The 20,545-nt window shown below is 41.9% G+C and overlaps 2 protein-coding genes across 2 annotated transcripts in view; one reads left to right on the top strand and one right to left on the bottom strand.

The window, feature by feature from the left end:
* The window catches only part of LOC117769382 (neuronal acetylcholine receptor subunit alpha-7-like), a 30,623-nt gene extending 22,266 nt beyond the window's left edge, over positions 1–8,357 (top strand). Inside the window, exons 5-10 of the mRNA XM_034598256.1 lie at positions 939–1,186; positions 2,738–2,932; positions 3,565–3,651; positions 6,079–6,188; positions 6,310–8,163; positions 8,346–8,357. Of these exons, the coding sequence (XP_034454147.1) occupies positions 939–1,186; positions 2,738–2,932; positions 3,565–3,651; positions 6,079–6,188; positions 6,310–6,915 (1,246 nt within the window). The 3' untranslated portion in view covers positions 6,916–8,163; positions 8,346–8,357. The remainder of the gene's footprint in view (positions 1–938; positions 1,187–2,737; positions 2,933–3,564; positions 3,652–6,078; positions 6,189–6,309; positions 8,164–8,345) is intronic.
* Positions 8,358–17,066: 8,709 nt separating this feature from the next.
* Positions 17,067–20,488, bottom strand: si:ch211-175m2.5 (uncharacterized protein LOC568697 homolog). The gene is made up of 5 exons (XM_034598254.1): positions 20,381–20,488; positions 20,134–20,289; positions 19,091–19,190; positions 18,467–18,597; positions 17,067–17,932 (listed from the first exon to the last, which is right to left on the bottom strand). The coding sequence occupies exons 1-5, from the start codon at positions 20,432–20,434 to the stop codon at positions 17,642–17,644; spliced, it is 732 nt and encodes a 243-aa protein (XP_034454145.1). The 5' UTR covers positions 20,435–20,488; the 3' UTR covers positions 17,067–17,641.
* Between the last annotated feature and the right edge of the window lie 57 nt (positions 20,489–20,545).

Raw genomic sequence — 20,545 nt, 5'->3', positions numbered from 1 at the left:
GATTCTACTTTATTCAATTAGTGCATTGACTTTTCACCTTGGTGGGGAGTCTGGCAGGTGAGGCCAAATCAACCATGCAACCAAGAAGCTGTCCAAGGCCGCCCTTATATCATCCCAGCAGGTTGTGGAGTGCAGAGGCTACACCGGGGGAGGCATCGGTTGTGTTTTCGCAATTTTTTCCTTTGTCTTCATATTTGGATTAGTAGTAGAAGTGAATATTTAATGCACTCTGGGTTTCACCTTGGTTTTAGCGTGTGTAAGTGTGTGTGTGTGGTGATGGACCAGAGCAGCAGGCCAGTTGCTTCACAAATAGCAGGTAGATACATCACCTCACTGCTGCCTGCTGTGGCTGCTTAGGCAGAAACAGCAGAGAGACTTGCATAGGTTCACAAATACACACTGACAACAGTGGAGACCTGGGTGGAACTAATGGGCTGACTAATTCATTTTTACCGTGACAGGAATAGTTTTCATTACGAGTGTGTGTGTGTTTGTGTGGTTCTACTTACTGTGGTGATAATTACCACAGAGGTGGTTTGATTGCTCTGTCTCTGATACAGTCACGGGTGTGTAGTCGAGATCACAATGAAGGCTGAGGGTGTGGTCCGACCCAGGACGACAGAGTTATAATGTAGGCGACAAAGTGTCGGAATGTCAACAACTTGCGTTGTCACTTTGGTGTCCATGCATCTGCAAATGTGCAGTCTCTTGTTTTTTTAATAAAAGCAACAATTAGAGTCTTCATCTCTATGCAATAGTTCAAATTAATAAAACCTTTTTCATAATAATTGTAGCGTGTCCTGATTTGAAAATAGCTTAAAAAGGTTAAAAAAAGACTTAGAGAGAAATAGAGCTCCTGTTCACATTATTATCATTGATGTTATATTTTAAAGTGCACACACTCACACACACATTATTCTCTTTTGTTCTCTGCCCAGTGCGGATGAGCGGTTCGACGCCACCTTCCACACCAACGTACTGGTCAATGCATCAGGTTACTGCCAGTACATCCCTCCTGGCATCTTAAAGAGCACCTGCTACATCGACGTACGTTGGTTCCCTTTCGACGTTCAGAAGTGTGACTTGAAGTTTGGCTCCTGGACGCACAACGGTTGGCTGCTGGACCTCCAGATGCTGGACGTAGACACGTCCACATACATACCCAACGGAGAGTGGGACCTTGTGGGTAAGAGAGCTGGTGTTTGTATTTATCACTGCCGGTATTGTCACCAGAATAGATTGCTGTACTTGAGAATCCAGTGTGATTGTATAATTCGGTGCATTTATTTGAGCTCAAATATAATTTTTCCATCATCTCATGAGACTGAAAATAAACTTTGAAACCAGTCCCTTTAGGGGGTTATAACAATAATGCAAAACATGCTGTATTCAGTCTGCACAGTCAAATTTGTGAATCTACATCAGACAGGTGATAAATTATTATTTCCCATGATCTTAAAATATTTAACACTGAGAAAAAGGTCAGGTTAACCTGCCAAATACATTTTTAAAGGCTGTAGAGTGCTGACAAATACTATACATAAAAGTCCATTTGACATTCCGTGTCATTACATACAAATGGTTTTCACTGTGGGAAATCATTTGCATGTTTGTAGTTGGAGGAATTGAAATGATTTTTGGAAGAACTCCCAAGCTGGATGTTTCCAGCTGGGACAGGAACAGCAGATCCCAGCACCGGTGCCCCTGGGGTGACGGTTAGCTGGACAGGGGTGTCAGACGGCAGCAGATGGTCTGCGAGAGGAATGTCTGACACTTTTTTGCCAGCGTGCAGCCAGGACATATGTGAGTGCAGCAATCCACATCCCTCCAGAAAGAGTCCAAGGGACGACTACCAAAAATCACAAATGATGCAGCTGTGTTGCTTTCATCATTTTATGGCTCACGGGACATGTACTAATAATTCCAGAAATCTGTTTGTCCATCTCTCTGTCTGTCTGTCCCTCCGTCCTTCGTTTTTTTTCTCACAAATCACTCATCCGATCCATGTCATGGACCCCGTGAAGTGCAGTTTTGATTGTGAAGTTTTTTGGATGAACGGTTGTCGAGACCTCAGCCCTGACCCTCCCATTAATTTCAAACTGCACCTGCTGCACCACATCATCAGTGACATCACAGGGAAAGTTGTGATGGTGATTTGTGAGTTTCTAAATAAAGCCCATTCCATCAGGCCATTTTTCTAACAATGTCCAACAGCCACATTTTGAATGGGCAGTTTCTAGGCCTACTTATAAATCCAGAAACTTCTGTCTGCCATTAGATTTTCTCAAAGGCCCCCCCCATCCGATTGAGCCTGTGAAGCTCAGTGTCAACTCTGAGGTTTTTCAGATCAATGCTTCTGCAGCAAATCGACAGACAGAGATTCTTCCATTGATTTTAAACTTTGACAAAGTCACTGATGAGATGGTCATGGTCACGCTCTAGTTTGACAGGCGCTGCACTAAGTTTATTTTTATTTTTTTTAACCAATAACACAAAGTTAAAATGAAAGCAAATTCGACTGACTCCAATGGAACGTGTTCAGAGTGATGAAAATAAAATTGAATTGGTGTGAATTTTAAGAACCTTCTTTTCAACCATTTTCAATCGATAGAATCATACATTTCATAATTACCATATTTGGGCTGATATTTTACTCTAACTGATATTTAAATCTAAAATCCAATTACTTCGTCAGTTTAACCAAAAACATATATGTATGTGTTCTCTTCTCCCTCAGGTGTGCCAGCAAAACGTAATGAGCTTTACTACGATTGCTGCAAGGAGCCCTACCCTGATGTGACGTTTACGGTCACCATGCGCCGCAGGACTTTATATTATGGACTCAATCTGCTTATTCCCTGTGTGCTGATCTCGGGCTTGGCCCTGCTGGTTTTCCTGCTGCCTGCAGACTCTGGGGAGAAGATTTCTCTGGGTGAGAGTGGGATGCTGAAAGACAAACACACGTGCTCTTTGTATCGAGCTGGACCAGTGACTGGCCAGTGAGATTTACACTGTAAAATCCGTTAATCGTATGTATCTTGGTCACGATTTAAAAACAAAATTATAAGCCTATTCAATTTTATTTTTTATAAATTTGACTATTGAGGTTTTTAAACAACAGGAACCAAAACACCAAATGTATTTGAAAGATGTACAAGCTCATACAAATACTCAGCTTTCTGGTTCACATATTTGTTTACACCGACGTCCTTATGAATACACATAAAATCACCTTGAAATAATTGATTTTCAAAATAAGAGGCTCACCACTAAATCTATTTTGGATTCACCTCAGTGCCTGAGACTCTTGATGAAAAAACATCTGTGGATGAGCAGCCACCAGTTACAATATCAGACCGAGTACTTTCTGGAAACTACCTCTGATACGTCAGATGAGCCAGGAGCTGAGAAATGGCTGTAGTCTTGAGAATATTACTGATTACATACATAAGTAATTATAGGAATAAATTCACATACCAGTGACCCTCATCAAATCATTATGTAAATACTCATGTTCTCTCTCTCTCTCTCTTTCCCCCTGTGTGTGTCTTTCTATCCCTCAAGGCATCACGGTGCTGCTCTCGCTGACTGTTTTCATGCTTCTCGTCGCAGAGATCATGCCGGCTACGTCCGACTCCGTTCCTCTGATCGGTGGGTTGTATTTATGTCTATGTCTCTATGTATTTACACTAGGAAGTCATCGTTGGATCTTGCAAAAAAACTTAACTGAAAAGGAGGAAAGGATATCCCTCAGGAAACAGTCAAGTTAAAGTGAATGTAATGATATGATAAGTGATTTAGTCAATTAATACATAGACATGACTGACAAATTTACAGTAAAAATGTGAGGGTCCATCTGACGCTTTCTTGCACTTCTAGTAAACACCAGTAATGTAAAACATGCATTAATTATTGAGTGTTTTCAATGTGGGCAATTTCCTTATCTCTATAAATACTGTATACTGTATGTTCTCTTGAAAATTAATAAATAAAAACTCATCTTTGGGTCAGGCTGGGCTTTGGCTTTGGCTTGAGTAGCCCGAGGGCTTCTATACATCATTGTCACTTCTCCCCGGATGCTGGATGGAGTAAATTGGGTGGCCTGAACTAAAGCTGTCAGTACTGTTAATAGGCCATGTAATGTCTGGTTCTCCGGTGGGAATGCAAGAAAGGAATGGAGGATAGATGAAGAAATAATGGATGAAGAGACCAAGATGGGGGGAAGGGGCATTTAACCTTTGGGGTTTAAAGGGATAGTTCACAGAAAAATGAAAATTAACTCATTATCTACTCAGAACTATGCCACTATGTTGGAGGGGTGGGTGAAGTGTTTGAGTCCACAAAACACTTTTGGAAATGCCTCCATACTGCTCCTGTGGTGTCATCCAAGTGTCCAACATTCAAATTCGACTCGGACTAGAGTCATTTACACCATGTTTTTAGCGTGGTAGCTACTTCTGTTAGCATTGCTATTTCCGGTATTAGCATTGCTATTTTAGGCTTGGACAAACATCAGTGTGAAGAGAACCACAGAACATTGTGCACTTTTGCCTTTTTTGGTCCATGTCCCATCCGCTAACATGGAGGAGGTGGGGTTTATGACCTATAGTGTAGCCAGCCACCGGGGGGGTTGATGAAGATGACTTGGCTTAACTTTTGGGGAGCGGCCATGTCAACCATCTTTATATACAGTCTATGCTTTTGTCTTGTACGTGTGTCCTTTGTTACGTGTCATGTCAGTGATCAGTTCAAAGGGGGGTCAAAGTGAGAAATAGTGTAAATATAAGTGTAAATATAACCAGAGTATTAATAGTGTATCGTGAGTGTATTGAATAGAGTTCGGTCATGCTGAACATGGTTAAAGCTAACTGCCCTCTGATAAATGTGTCATCAATAGTGATTAAAGTGATTAATCCATTTGTTTTTATTTCCCATGACCTAGAGACGAGGCCAACTGGGACACTTTTAGGAGCCTTGTTAAAATGACTCATGTCCCTTTACAAGACATTCACATTCAGCCACTGTGAGTTATTGTAGCTGCTTGAACTCAACTGTAAATGAATGTTCACCACCGCTGCCAGAATCAGGCCACATGTCTTTTAATCATCAGCCCCTAATCACCACATAAGTGTGCTCATTTTCATTTAGTTAATTTATTTAGACCTATCTCCGAGACCATTTGGCTCAGTCCATTTGAATTAATCTATAATGTAGTCAGTGAATGAATGTGGGTTTGAATGAATGAACAACAATGCTTCCGTTACTGTATCCATAAAGTCATTAGTGACTGATCACAAAGCAGTCAGGACACAGGACCCATGTCCTTCCAACTCTCATAAACACCATTTCTAGCTCTTATTTCTTCTCTCTCCTCTTGGTTCTATTATTCTCTCCCCCACCTCTTCTCTTTAAGATCCCTCCTTCTATTCATTCATCTTTATTTCCCAGATCTGACAAACAAGGTCACATCCGTGACCTCATGAGGTGACTGAAAGTTTGACTTTCAGTGACTGTCGTCAACTTTAGCTGTTTGCTTTACCTTCACGGTTTCTGCAAGAGAAACGAGGGCAGGAACTCAGATATTGTGTGTGTGTGTGCGTGCATTCGTTTCAGTGCACAGCATTCATTTAATGTTCCCCTGCTGTTCCCTGATGCGGGTGAAAAGATCCCTCCAGAACCAGCACTAATCTCCCTCTCTCCCTCCTCTTCTGTTTCTCTCTCTCTCTGCTCGGCTGGACTTTTTTTTGTTTGTTTACCCCTATTCTCTGTTTTGAAGCATTTTTGCACAGATTTTATTCCCCCTGTCTGAGTTCAAGTGGGCATCTTTGGCCCCTGGCAATGTAACTTATTGCTCAGATTTATCAGACTTGTTTTCTTTTCATGTTTGGGCATGAAATCAATCTATTTTTTGGACTGTTTTGGAACCAAGGTTAATGTTGTACCTGTTAGTTCATGTTTGCTCTCGGCTATGTAGTAGAGCTATTGGGGTAGTTCAAGGGCGAGTGAAAAGGGAAAGAGCATGACCTAAAAAAGCTTGACTTGATTTGTAACTGAGAATGTTGATTTGTTTTTGTGCAGCTCAGTACTTTGCCAGCACCATGATGATTGTGGGAATGTCAGTGGTGGTGACTGTTATCGTCCTGCAGTTTCACCATCATGACCCTCATGGAGGAAAGATGCCCAAGTGGGTGAGTGACTGAAACTGATTTTATCACATAATAATCACTACTGCGACAGAAAACCTCCAGCATGTATGTCTTTATGAATGATTGGTCATTGTGCACATGTGCTGATACTCTCTCCTTTCAGGTTCGGGTGGTTCTGTTAAACTGGTGCGCCTGGTTTCTCCGTATGAAACAACCCGGAGAGGAGCGCAAGCGACCCAGTTACAAGTACCGTCACTCCTCCCAGCACCACTCCAGCACCAGCTCCATAGAGATGGGCACAGTACCGAGCCTCAGCATTCCCCTCTCACAGACATCCTGCCCCCCGTGCCCCACCGGCACCTCCAACGGTTCCATGAGCCTCTACTTTGGAAATTACCACCCCATGGAGGGCCCACACTGCCCACCCTCCAGCGACTCCGGGGTAGCGTTAGGCGGGCGGGCCTACGGCACCCCCAGCGACGAGGCTGAGCCACCTGGAGGAGTTGGCAGCAGCGTTGGAGGCCTCGGGATGGGGGTTGGTATTCCCCCACCAGAGATCCAACATATCCTGGAGGAGGTGTCGTACATAGCCCAGCGGTTCCGGGACCAGGACCAGGCCGAGGCCGTCTGCAGCGAGTGGAAGTTTGCAGCGGCGGTGGTGGACAGGCTGTGCCTGGTGGCCTTCTCTCTGTTCTCTATCATTTGCACCTTCACCATTCTCATGTCAGCGCCCAACTTCATAGAGGCTGTTTCCAAGGACTTTACATAGCTGGCTGCAGCAGCAGGAGAGCGGGAATGAAGAAGGTGCAAAAGTAAAAGAATAGGTGAAGAGAGGAAGCGGAGGGGTAAAGGAACGAGTGCAGTACTGTATGTGGTCCTCAACCTACTATCTGGACACACCATTGTCATAGGAGCAGGGGACATGCTGTGTTTTATGAGAAAAATTATAGTATCTCCAGAAACTTCATGCAATTAGAGCCTGGCAGATCTGCCAAGTAACTGAATCATGTAGTCAATTTAACAAATCAGAAAACATAACAATTGATTACAGAGAGACATTGTTTTGTTTGAAATTCCAAATCAAGAATTGTCCCACTCTGTTTTAATGTCAGACACAATTTGTTCATATAGAAGGTGAAGAGTTTTGTCATGCAGGCTAAACAGTAAAGACACCTGGGTAGACTGGAGGCAAAAGGTTGAGAATCACTGGGGCAGTAGAGAAGTGCACTGCATAGATTTTCTTTTTTATATTAATCAAGATATCAGTTGAGGAGAGATGAGAAGAGTCGTCTTTACCCTGAAAACAGTGTAAATATCATTGTCGTATCTCCGGCAGGCATTTAAAACCCACTTTTTTACTGCACGTTGAGACACTTGCGGCGTCACGGTCCACCTCACTGCCTCTTCCTCAGTCATCTCAATGGTTATTGTCTCATATATGTACAAAATCCATGCGTACAGATGTATAAATATCACTTCACTGTGAGCTCGTACACCGACTGTTCACTTTCCGAACTCTTGATAAAGATGACACAGACTTTTTTTCAGAGGACGTACCATCCCTGTAGTGATGTTAGGTTAGTTACTAAAATGAGATGTCTCACTGTGAATTTTATCATTTTGGGTTTTTACTTCGATCAACACAGCATCGGACCCAACTCTGTTGCTTTGACACTTGTGTAGAGGTAGGATGCCATTTCACTTGCCTGTTGAATTCAGTCTTAATCAACAGTTTGGGTCAGTGTGATAATGAAATTATATTATTAAATTATATTAAATGAAAAACCACCTCATTGGCTCACATTTACTGGTGTTGACCAGTAACGCAAGACGCACAGTCATTTTAAAGCGCAGTCGAATATTGTATGATAAACTGTACAATGCATCTTTGGTCGTGCACAATACAAACACATCCAGGGACGCTGGAAGTCAGTCAGAGTTGGGGATGCAGAGAGAAACCTTATATAATGAGGTAATGTTAAATGCAGTGCAGCAGTGCATTATGTGTGATTTTTGTGTTAATATGAACAGACGATGTTTTGCTACAGTTGAAGAACATAACACAACTTTCTGCAATTCAAAGCAACATTATAACATATTCATCTTCTGACTGTTCACACACGGAGTGCACATTTATTCTCTGTCAGAATTTGTGCAGGCTAACGACCACGTCAAGTGTTACATTTGTGCATCAGATAGGCTACACAAAGTGAACTTTGCCTTGCAGTTACAGCCTCTCGCCAATCGGGGGAGCTGGAGCCCCCTCTACACTATGACTTCCAGCGTCCTTATACATATCATGAGTTTATTTGCAGGAAACAGGTGAAGTAGTTTTGAAAGGTATTGTATAACTGCTGTAAAAATACTAATTTGTGTACTTTTAAAGGTGAACAGGAATTTGGAAGTGTTGAGCAATGTGACTTTTGAACCTCTGACACCACAGACGGGCAGGAGGCTTGACAGTAGGACTCTCAACTCCATACGCCGCCATATCACTGGAGATATATACTGTAGATGTATAAAAGGCCTAGTGTCAGTGACTTTTGCCTGTGTTTCGTAGAGGGAGACAAGTGACTGATCCATGCAGCAAAGTTCTTAATGTGTGAAGATCCATCTCCGCCTCACAGAAACCTTTTTGTTGTAGCTACAGAGTATTGATCTCTTTTTCTCTTTCTATGTCCAAGTGTCAACTTTTGGCTCCATGTCAATAAAAGTCTATTTATTCTCTGTATAAGCGGCTCTGGGAAATGCTTGTGTGTAACTCCCTTCTTCAAAATAAAAGCTCCCAGATGGTTACTTGACCGAAACCTATAGCATGACACAAAAATAAAAACTGCCACAAATCATGAAATCTGCAGTTTGGCTCAATTCACATCCACACTGAGTTATTACTTACTGCTGGAAACATGGGAATCGACGACACGCACCAAGCATCTGATACACACACACACACACACTGAATCTTCTGCTCCGCTCTCTCTCTCTCTCTCTCGCTCTCGCTCTCTCAAATTCTCTCTGAAAGAATTTTCTTATTATAATTAACTGGAATAATCTAGTGCTTTGTTGCTCATTACCTGATCCTCTGGAAGATTCACCACAGAAAAGACATATCATATATATCAGTATCAACAACATTTTATTTTTATTTGGAACTGCACTAAATTGCACACACTCATAATCATCAGTCCCCTAAACATGCCTGATTGAAACCCATGAATAATTCTCTGAGAAATCAACGAAAATGTGAAAAAAAACTCCTGATCTTCCAATGTTACAGGAAGTGTTAAAAAAGGCATGAAAATTGAATGAGTTATTTCCTGACCCATATCCCATTCTCCCACCAAGTTTCGTGGAAATCAGTCCAGCTTAATTTATTTAGTAATTTTACAAACAAACAGAAAGCATTACCCTCTAGGCAGGGGTCATAAACTACACCTTATAGATTAACTGTAGCGAATACAAATTGGACTATTGACACATTATCCCAGGCTAAATCTAAATCACAGCTAAGTGAAACTCACTGGGATAGTTTCAATAGTTTCAAGTCTGTTAAACTCCATCTAAAAGTTACAGGTTCAATCAGAGTGCACTCTGCTTCACACGAGCTGGCAACGTGGAAGAAAACACATCAGCCAGATGCCTTCAATGTAAAATGATGGTCTGTTAATGACGATAACACAGAGGATGAACTGGAATGAACTGTGTAAATGGTTGTGACTCAGTTGTAATAACAGCAAACGAGCGGCACATTTAAGGACGAGCACATCAATAAAAGCAATGTTTAGGAATTAGGCAGATTAGTAAGACATTTTGGCATCTGGTGTTTTTGTCCCCAGCTTTTATAACTTTGCAATATTCTCTGTTCTACACTTTAATGGGCCAGGATGTGCCATTACAGGAAAAAAAGGAAAGTAATAAATTCAGCCTCAACTGTAAGAACTCAATCCATTCAGGGAGGTCAAACTGTCAAAGAGTATCACCAGGACAAGGGAAATACATTGTTTTCAAATGTACAAAAGAAAAAATATATAAGAGATTGATTGGAAAATGGTCTTTGGTCTCAGATGAAGAAAGAAATTAAACTATTTTATGGGCTAGGATATCAAATGAAAATTTGAGCTGAAATAGGCCAAAAAAGCAGGCGAGACAAAAAAAATAAGTGGGGCATGTTTTCCTTCTGTGGTCTAGGAAATGTGCTCTGATTTCTTTTTTGTGCGACCAACAAAAGCTTTGTCTCAACTTCCAATTGTTTGATGTTTTCTGGAAGAACTCCAATCGATAAGACAGTGCCCATGTTTCAGGCTTAATGGTTGGTGTATTTATTTCTGTTAGAGATAAAGTTTGGATGTTCGTGAGTCTGCACATTCAAAAAACTATTACAAACCCCTGAGTTATTAGAGGGAGACTGGAATCCTATTTTTTCAAATTGGAATCAAATGTCCTCCGAGTAGAATCTTTTTCTGAATCTTGTTCTTCTTTGGCATCGCCCTCAGTCCCAAAGTCTCATATTTTATGAAGTTAAAAGTTCTCACTATCGGCTCTTTGTGTGAAGGGGACTGATATGAGTAAGCGGCATTTATTAAAAAATCTGTAAAACTTAGTAAAACTGCAAAGATTGATATTAATTAATTGAGAAAACAGTTTTAACCGTGTTATTAGTCTGGAATCCAGGAAAGACAAATAGCAACCACACACCAAATCAAGCACTTTTCTTTTCATGCTTAATTAGAAATCTGTCCACTCTAATGTGGTCTGAGACAAATTCCCTCAGGGCGGAGGGAGCACAACAATAACAATACAAGCTTCAAATTCAAATATGCAACAAAATGAAAAAATCATATCAATCACCATGCTAAGCTAGTTATTCTGTTCTGTTCTGTCCTGTAGGCTTTCATATTTTAATGTTTATACAATATGGAGGCTTTTTGGACAAAAACACAACAGAAATGCACCACTACCATGGAATCGGTGGCAGCATCAGTCTGGCTTTAGAAGATATATGAATGTAAATGTTAAAATTACGAGGAATCCTGGAGGCAAATAGTCTTTATTTTTGCAACTGTAAACAGACGTAAATTGTTTTATTTTCTTCCTGAACAGTTTTCCTAAGGTCTCCGCGAATTCCACTGCCCTTCCTAACACTCGTCCTTATGTCTAACATGTCTTTTACTATGTCTCACATTATGAAAATTAGTTAACAGTCTCGGGGAAAAGAAATTGTTGGAACAGATGCATGCATCCCCAATCTCATCAACGCCGCCTGGTATGCATAGCAAACCCCCCGGTGAGAAAAAGAAAACATCTCAGCTGCCAGACTCTGCTGCTAATCTTCAAGTGCCTGAAATATTCAGCCAGACCTTCACAGTCGAGAGGCTCCTGAGATCACAACATGTAAACAAGTGTCGTTGCGTTAAGTTATTTTTGTTGCTGTTTTTTATGTCAGGCTGTCGATACAGAGCCTCAGTGGTGGCAGGTGCAAGTGCAAGACTGGGTGGTTGGGTGCCTCACACACACACACACACACACACACACACACACACACACACACACACACACACACACACACACACACACACGCTTGTATACATCAACAAAAACACAATCACACACACTGTGCTCAGCGGGGGCCTTAGCGACACCAGATTGCACGTTCATGGTGTCAAACGGTCAGGCTGCTGGGCTCAGCGTGCAGCTGATGTACACTTCACGGGGAATCAAGAAGTTATGGACCAAAACACAGATGCTTTTCTTCTTTTTTGTCTTGGAACACTGATTAAAATCTAATCTATAGCAGTGAAAAACAACAACAGTAAATAATATACAGCAGCTGCATTATTGTCATATCTAAACCATAAACAAGTCGATGGGGGCTGTGGGGCAAAGCAGAAAGGGCAAGAAAATAATAAAATCCATAAAGAAATAGGTTTGGGCTGAAGCTCCTTCTTATTACCATCCAATATGAGAGTGACCTCTTCCTGCTGAACTCCTTGGCTGGCTTTATTAGTTCATAGAAAGCTTTCGCTGTGTGTATGTGTGGCAGGTGCATTGTGGGTAGGTGGGACTCCACAGCAGATCTCTTGCTCCCTCTTTGCATTTCTCATTCCAGTCCCCATGGACACAACACTCCCACAATCCCCTGGGGGCTGAGGACCTCGCTGGATGCTTCAGCCGCACCAGAAGACGCTCTTTCCCCCTCTTTGCCCTGCATGTTGCCCGGCCACCGGCTCCTCGGGTGTAAACAGTCTCTCACCTTCACACACTGGTCTATTCTCTGTCTCTGTTCTCTGTTCTCTTTATCGTTTTTTCTATTTTTACATTTCTTCGCTGTGCCTTCCTGTTTCAGTAATCTCTTAAGGCATTGTTTAATTCATTCTGCCACGACACTTTCATTACTGTAATAAGCCCTGATTCATTTCGGTGGGTGGGAAAAAGAGGGGACGGCCTGAATGCAAATGTGATGCTTCACCAAAATGAGCGAGCGATGGCGGAGTTGGCTGGGCAGGGGAGTCCTGTCATCCATCAGTCTCCTCTCACTGTCCTGAGGGGTTTCCTCCTCTCTCTCACTGAGCCCAAATTCCTGTTTCATATGTGAGATGTGCAAATCCCCTCTGAACACATGGCTGCAATTAAACCAGTCAAATGATATTCATGAGCACAGCACTTGCGCACGCTCACAAGAGTCTGCCGAGCTGATGATCTTGCCACATTTCAAGGGCGTGCGCAGAAAGAGCAGAATTCTGAAATAGTTATTACAACCTAGATTCTAGCACTAATCTGGAGCCTAAACACGGTGAAAACAGAGACTTGAAAAAAAACAAAGCAGATAGAAGGCTTTGATGTTTAAGATGGGAATGAAGCCGAAACCAAACACATCACAGGGACAAAACAATCTCCCATCCAACACTGACAGTATTAGTTCCAGTGTGCTGCAGAGCTCAGAAGACAGGCTGCAGGTCACAGTTGGATGTCTGCATTGGCAGCACCTGATCTCCACTATTATTGAATATCTTCAAAGGGAAAATAAAGGCATGGGGCCTACACAGCATAATGTAGGTTACCTCTAAATGCCCAGGCAGCCATACATTCAAAACACACAATAAAAATAGCAACGGTAAGCATACAAATAAAACCAGCACATGCATGAATCTCTCAATCTCTCTCTTTTAGCAGCAAATATGAGATGATGCATGACCTGTAATCCGCAGGCATGAAGTAATCTGAGCAAATGTGCATTTGGATTATCCGTCTGGAACGGCCTAATCTGAAACACTTCCCAAACTGGTTGAGTGAGAGGTCATGAAAGAGCCTCAGCCATGTGGAGGAGCAGCGCATTAGTGGTTGCTTCAGAGTTGTCGGGATGATTTGTAGCAGTAAATCTGTTTCTGTAGACATGATGTAGAAAGCTACACGTTATCTGCAGTATTTTTACTTCACTTCGGTTCCAGCCCTGAGTTCCTCATGACAGTGATATCAAGTATGTTACTTTCTATCCTTGCTGGCTCATTGGCTGCTCTTAAAGCTGCTCTTACACCTTCACCCGAGAGTCAGCGCCGTGACTTTTATCATCACGACGCGTTACGTGACAGCTGCTCTGACAGGTCTACCAGCTCCCTGATCAGATTCAGGATGTGCAGACTGACGTTCCTGTTGAACCTATTTTGCATCACGCTTCCTCGTAAACTGCTGCATATATTAATACCTGAAACTTTTAAAATTTGCCAACAACAACCAAAAGATTACCTGAATATATTACCCATACCTGTACATCAGTATGTTACCTCAGTGTGACAGGGATGGGAAACTGTTTCTTCCCACAGGCCGTAACCCCTGCATTTAAATCCCAGGCATAATAAATAATTATGCATTTTTCATGTTTTTATTATTTTAAATAATTTTAAGTCAGGCACTTGATTGCACTTTATAATTATCACACTTGTCTTTAAAACTGCTTTTTTTCATTGTCTTTTAACTGCTTGTGCTCGAGGGTCCTGAGAAACCATGATTCGATCCCTTGTATGTTTTACAGATGTGGCTGGAATGACATGAATAAACTTGAAACGATAATAAGGATCAATGTCAGGAACCTTTGAGGGGCGGAATATTATGATAGGATTCAGTTCATGATGCATAATGTAATAATGACTCTTGTCATTCATCACATCTTTGCTTAATTCAAAAAATGTTTCTTTGTAAAGTCTCCCTGGGTGAGGTATATTTTTCATTCAGTGTATATTTCAGAGACTGACATTGAAATCTGACATTTCAGGATGACGCTGCCGCCAACAATTTTACTGCAAAGATAATAGCACCTTGACCTCTATGTGTTCGCCACATGGAGTGTTTTTTTTTTTTTTAAAGCTCTCTGTGTCACAGCTGTGTGACTGACTGCATGTTCTATCTCTGATGTCGAGTCTGTGGGGATTCGATTCCCAGATAGGGAACAAGTAGCTGCTCTGTTACATGGGAAATTCAATCAAACGCAATTAATGCAAATGACCCCAGCTGCAAATGCTCACAGAGCAGCCACATTCAACACACACACACACACACACACACACACACACACACACACACACAAGATTGTGCATATATGTAGTTTTGCACTCATACATGTCAACACAAACTTTTTACAGTAAATGACACATTCCTAACAGGAGAGGATAATGCTCTCATCCTTGCATCTGTCCATTTGCTCATGTCCCATGTGTGCCTTGTTGTTTCAATCCTTCTGTACATCTGCATTCACTTCAGTGAGTCACAGAGTGAGAGAACATCCCTCCTGTCTAAGTAAAGCCTAGTTAAAAGAGGAAAAAACATCTTGAAATTTGCTGTCCCAAATCCGATACAATTGAAGTAACTGGGGACCACTTCTTCAAACGTAAAAAACAACAGAGAAATGTGTCATCCAAGTGTCTGCAGGCCCCGACATCCAAATTCGACTGGAAACGGCGTCATTTACACCATGTTTTTGGTCTAAATGTCCGCTGTGATCCTCTTCTGGAGCCGTGCTCGCGTGTGGATTACTTGGACTCAAAGATTAATTGATCAGATTTCAGAGGTCAAAGGTCACAGTGACCTTTTGTTAGTCTGACATTTTTTTAAGTAGATTGAAACTGCACTTGTTGGCAGACCCATACAACCAGAGGGTGTAGCTGTAGGAAAAATACTGATTACTTCAATATCTGTTCATCTTGCTCAAATACTATTCGCATTTTGTATTTAACAAAACAACGGTAGCAGCAACTGTTTTTAACTGAAGTGATCAGTTCTCTTTGTTTACGATTCAAATGCCTCATGAACCAAAAGAGTTGGATTTCCGACTGTGAAGGTTCATGCTTCTTATTATTGATTTCTGACTCCTTATATCAACTTATCCTACAACAGAACACACAGTTCCCCATCTTGTGCCTTCACATCCCTGTTGAACATCTGTCTTGGTTTTATTGTCTTTGGATGTGAAGTTACAGTTTAAGAGGATTGAAAGAGCAACACGGTTGTTCAGCAAATACTGAGCTTAACCTCACAATAAAGAGGAAGAGGCTGTAGACTGAAGACACAATTTACATGAGAACAATCAGGTTTTTAGGCCACTCCTCCTCTCCTCAGTAACAGTGAGAGACTGGAGGAGTTATCTGACAACATTCAAAGTTGTGTTCAATTGACATGGACAAGATTTGCCCAAACACCCAGAGGAGGCATAAAAGAAGTGAAAAGCACGTCTTACAAAACCCAAATTCCTATCTCTCTTTGAGTTATGTGGGTTGACTGACTGCGGGAAGTCTGGAGTGAATGACAGGAATAATTTTTCGTTTATACTGCATATACGGGCCAGGGTAAGATAACGTTTTTTTAAAGTTTATATTCTGTCAACGTACAGTGAGTTGAAGGGAAAATGTCATCACAGTGTTACAAATTCTAAAGATTCCTCTGTTATTTACAGTCTTTGAGCGGAGCGGTGTCCTGTAGCCTGCAAACTTCACCCTGCAGGAAAACTCTGGATACACAATCAATACAAAGCACTTCAGACCAGCAGGGTCCCATCTCGGAATTTGAACAGATTCATATGTCAGCTTTCATTTCATTTTATATTTATCGCTGAAGTTCATGTCGATGTTTAAACAGCAGAAATATTAATCTGATCTTCAGAGAGTCCTCCAGAGGAAAGTCCTCAGTAAAACGACCTTGACTAATGTGAGTGGAACAATGTGTCTCGAGCTCTTCAGAAGAATTTAATGTGATTATGTTTGTACCTGAAGAAGGAGTAGATATCCTGTTTAGACGACCTTCAGGCACATTGGTTCCTCAGGCTGAAATGCGACATTGACTTGACATTCACAGACCCATATGAAATGACAATTTTTCACTTAAGGAAATATCTCCCTAAATATTCGAGGCCCAAAGAAGAAACCATAAAATCCTGGAGTGGATCTGAATAAATGGGCAGATCACTGATATATTTTGTTTTCACTTTCTTGGCAGTGTTTCTACCAGAATTAATTTAATCTATGATGTAGCACACGACAAATAAATTAATGTGAACAAACATGACTATGATGGAAAATGTGTTATTATTAAGTATTGTTTTTATGTTTTGTATCTTTAATGTATTTGAGTGGTTACGTTTTTATAAATTTGTAGGGCTGCAAGATAGGGTTTTGTTTTTATATTTTTGTGAATTTCTCAAGAAATAATGCAGAAATCTTTATCTTTTATGGTGCAGATACGGATAATGATCTGGATTTATATAATATCAAACAATCTATTTGAAATGATGATTAAGTGAAGATTAAGTTAAGGCCCTTCAGTCCTGCTGGTGTAATTTAACAAATTTCAATATGTATATGGTGCCATCTGGTGGTGTGACACTGGCCAAGCACTGACTGTGGTCCAGATGAAAGAAAATGTCGTATACTGTCATAATAAAAATCAAGGAAATTTAATTTAGCAGAAAAAAGGATTTTTAGCTGGTGAATAATGTTTTAAACACATCATTCTGCAACACATGATGACAAAGGTTCTTTCAGTTGATTACATAAACAAGAAGATAAAGAGTTGCCTAGAGACTGAATTTAAGCTATTTATCATGAGTGTTAATATAAAAGTGTCTTTGTATATTAAAATATAATATATATATGAACAGATCTTATTTAATAGAGTTAAAACACAACTGATAATATTGTGAATTTTATCATTAGACTGCAAACAAACAACATACAACTGCAAAAATATTTCAATCCCCCCCACCACCACCACGGCAAGTGTTAAATAAAAAAACTTACACCAAAAATTCTAAATGTCAAAGAGAATAAACAAACTCACAAAATCAAACTGTCGCCCTCACGTAATCATTGACCACGGAAATTATTTTTAGACAAGAGCGATCCACATGTTACAGAGTCCTGGAATGGTTATAGACAGGCCCATCTCTTTCTCTCCTTCAAAAACACACTCACACACACACAAGCGTTGGGCAGGACTGTTGTTTGTGTCACTTTTCACTTGCGCTCCCCGTCTGCCTTCTCCTTGCTCTTGTCCCTGGGAACACGGCCCATGTTGTAAAACTCTGGGTTCGGCCTCATGTCGGTGAGGTGGGCGAGCCGGTTGGACATGGCAAAGAATGCAGCGATGGCAGCGATGTCCCAGACATCCTCGCGGTCAAAGCCTACTTCCTCTAAAGACTGGAAGTGCTGCTCCGTGATGGTGTCGCTGCGACACACGGCCATTGCAAAGTCCACCATGGCGCGCTCCCTAGGTTCCAGCTCTGCGTTCTCATAGTTAGTAATGACCTGGATGAGGGCAGGGAGAGAGCTGATTAGTGGAAATATTTTGTTTGCCTTGTATGTTTTACAGTAAGGAAGGAAACCAAAAAACAGAATATATAAGTAGTCATAACAAGGAGGAGAAATATATGGATGTGAAAATGGGAATGATTGAAACTGATACAAGGAACAAGAAAGATGTATTTCTCCTTTTCTTCTCATATTAAACACGCAGTGAAATTTTGCAACATGAAAACAGTGGCAGTGTGTATGTGATGAGTCACCATCTCGACCAAGGATGTTTTTTTTTCACCCATGTCTGATTGTTAGTTGGTTTGTTTGTGCAGGAGGTTTACACACAAACTACTGAACATAGTTCCACAAAGCTTGGTGGAAGGATGGGACATGGGCCAAGAAAGAAAACATTACATTTTGGCGTGGATCTGGTATTTGTTTTCTTTTCCTCTTTCTTAAACATTGCGAGAGAGGCATTATCACAGATAAAAACAGGCATATTTAGGGGCCTGATATCTATGGCCAACAATCAGTAAAAGGTGATACCTGATCAGACAGAGTGGGCTTCTTGGAGAAGATGCGGTGCAGTGCACTGTGGGATACCACACAGTAAAGACACTTGTTGTGGATGCTGGTTGTGACTACGATCAGCTCACGATCTGCCTTGGTTAAACTGCCTGGAAGACATTAGACACTGAATAAATGTGAAATCAGGAAAAACATCACATGGACGAACTAACGACACACAAAGACAACAAGTGTCTGACACTCCCCTGCACAGAAATTTGACACAAACATCACATGCACACCTAAATGATATGTAACTGACATCCTGACAATGTTTAATCTGAAGGCGTCTTCATCGTGTGGTGGAGGAGGTGTCGTCACCATCATGAGTGTCAATACTGTTTCAGGGAGGCCATGGTGGAAAAACTACATACCACTTAACTGCCATCATAGAAACACACACAGACACATCTACACACAGACACATCTACACACAGACACATCTACACACACACAGACACATCTACACACACACAGACACAGACACACACACACACACACACACACACACACACACACACACACACACACACACACACACACACACACACACACACACACACACACACACACACACACACACACACACACACACACACACACCTGTCTCGTTGTTCATTAGTTCATTGTAGTAAGCGAAGAAAGCTCTGAACTCTGCAGGCCTGTGAGAGAGCACTTTGAAGACATTTGGCAAAAAGCCTCCCTGTGAACACAACAACAACAACAGGAATTAAAGGGGACATATCATGAAAATTCCACTTTGTTAGTGCTTCTACACGTTAATGTGGGTATCTGGCATGTCTACCAACCCCATAACTCTGGAAAAAAATCACTCGCGCATTTTGTTATGGTTCCTCTAAGTCAGAAACGTCATGCTTGAGTGACTGGAATGAGCTTCCTGTGTACTGTGTCGTCACAATACACTGGAAGTCTCCCTACATGGCCTTGGCCCACCCCACACCTTATCCCCCCCACACTCGTTACGCCGGGTTTACACCGGACGCGGAAGCGTCGTGCCGCGCAGCGCAGCGCAGCGCTGTTCTCAAGCGCGCAGCCGCCTGGCTGTTCACACGGGACGCGCATTTCTCCGCGCCGGTCAGCCCGCGATTCTGCTTTCTCCGCTTGTTGTTGTACCCGTTGAATGTCGGGGTTCGGGGGTAAATGATGGTCTTCATAGCCCCCCCCCCACCCCCACCCCTCTCTTTCTCTCTCTGTCTGTCTGCTTGTGTGCTTGTTGTGGATGGGCAGAGGGGGACATTTAATTATGTGATTGGGAAAATTAAAACTCCAGGACAACAGAAGGGGAATACAAAGTATGGGATGCATATTTGATAATTTATATCATATAAAATATGTAATTTATATCGTTTAAAATCATGGGGGGAGAGGGGGAGCTGGCTCACTAGCATTTAAAGGAACAGGCACTCAAAACAGGTCACTCTGTGGAGGGCTGTTTTAGACAGGGTAAAAAGGGTGCTGTTTTAAATGATCCTTGTGGTATTTTGACCAAAGTATGTTACAGACATTTCATTAAGACCCCAAGGAACCATATCAACTTGTGGTAAAATGGGCATGCTATGTCCCCTTTAAAACAAGTGCAGCAAAGTTGAATGTCTCACTTATTCATGTGTTCATTTACTTTTTACCTTAGACTCAACTTCCTCCATGAGCTCCACTATATCATAAGGCAAGTCTTTCTTGTTGGGGACTGGGTAGCGGCTGATTTTCTCCGGAGGAGGGTCACTGGACAGAAGTCTGGTTCCCGCAGCTGCAGCCACCTTGCCCCGGGACCGGAGCGCCGCCTGGCCGTGGGACCGGAGAGGAACATGGGGGTCATACGGGGACAGGGCCAAAGGCAGCGAGCAGAAAGTGAGAGAATATACGAGTACTTACAAGCTGTGTGAACACAGGGGGACGAAACAACTTGGAAATGAGGTTACTCGCCATGTCACAGGTACGGAGTCCCTGAAGGGTCAGATCAGAGCGAGAGCTATTTTCTTTCCTGTTTAGTGAGGCGGCTGGAGGGCGTGTCCATACAAGCAAGACGAGACATTATTG

The sequence above is a fragment of the Hippoglossus hippoglossus genome, chromosome 10, assembly GCF_009819705.1.
Source record: "Hippoglossus hippoglossus isolate fHipHip1 chromosome 10, fHipHip1.pri, whole genome shotgun sequence".
Lineage (NCBI taxonomy): Eukaryota > Metazoa > Chordata > Actinopteri > Pleuronectiformes > Pleuronectidae > Hippoglossus > Hippoglossus hippoglossus.
The sequence above is the reverse complement of the archived record's forward strand: the minus strand, read 5'-3'. Positions and strand labels throughout refer to the sequence as shown.

What these genes read in the sequence shown, in the direction of transcription:
- si:ch211-175m2.5 (XM_034598254.1), bottom strand. Translation starts at nt 20,434, where the DNA reads ATGGCGAGTAACCTCATTTCCAAGTTGTTTCGTCCCCCTGTGTTCACA. An exon ending in TGGAGGAAGTTGAGTCTAAG is followed by an intron (nt 19,191 to 20,133) that starts GTAAAAAGTAAA and finishes TTGTGTTCACAG; the next exon opens with GGAGGCTTTTTGCCAAATGT. An exon ending in ACTAATGAACAACGAGACAG is followed by an intron (nt 18,598 to 19,090) that starts GTGTGTGTGTGT and finishes AATGTCTTCCAG; the next exon opens with GCAGTTTAACCAAGGCAGAT.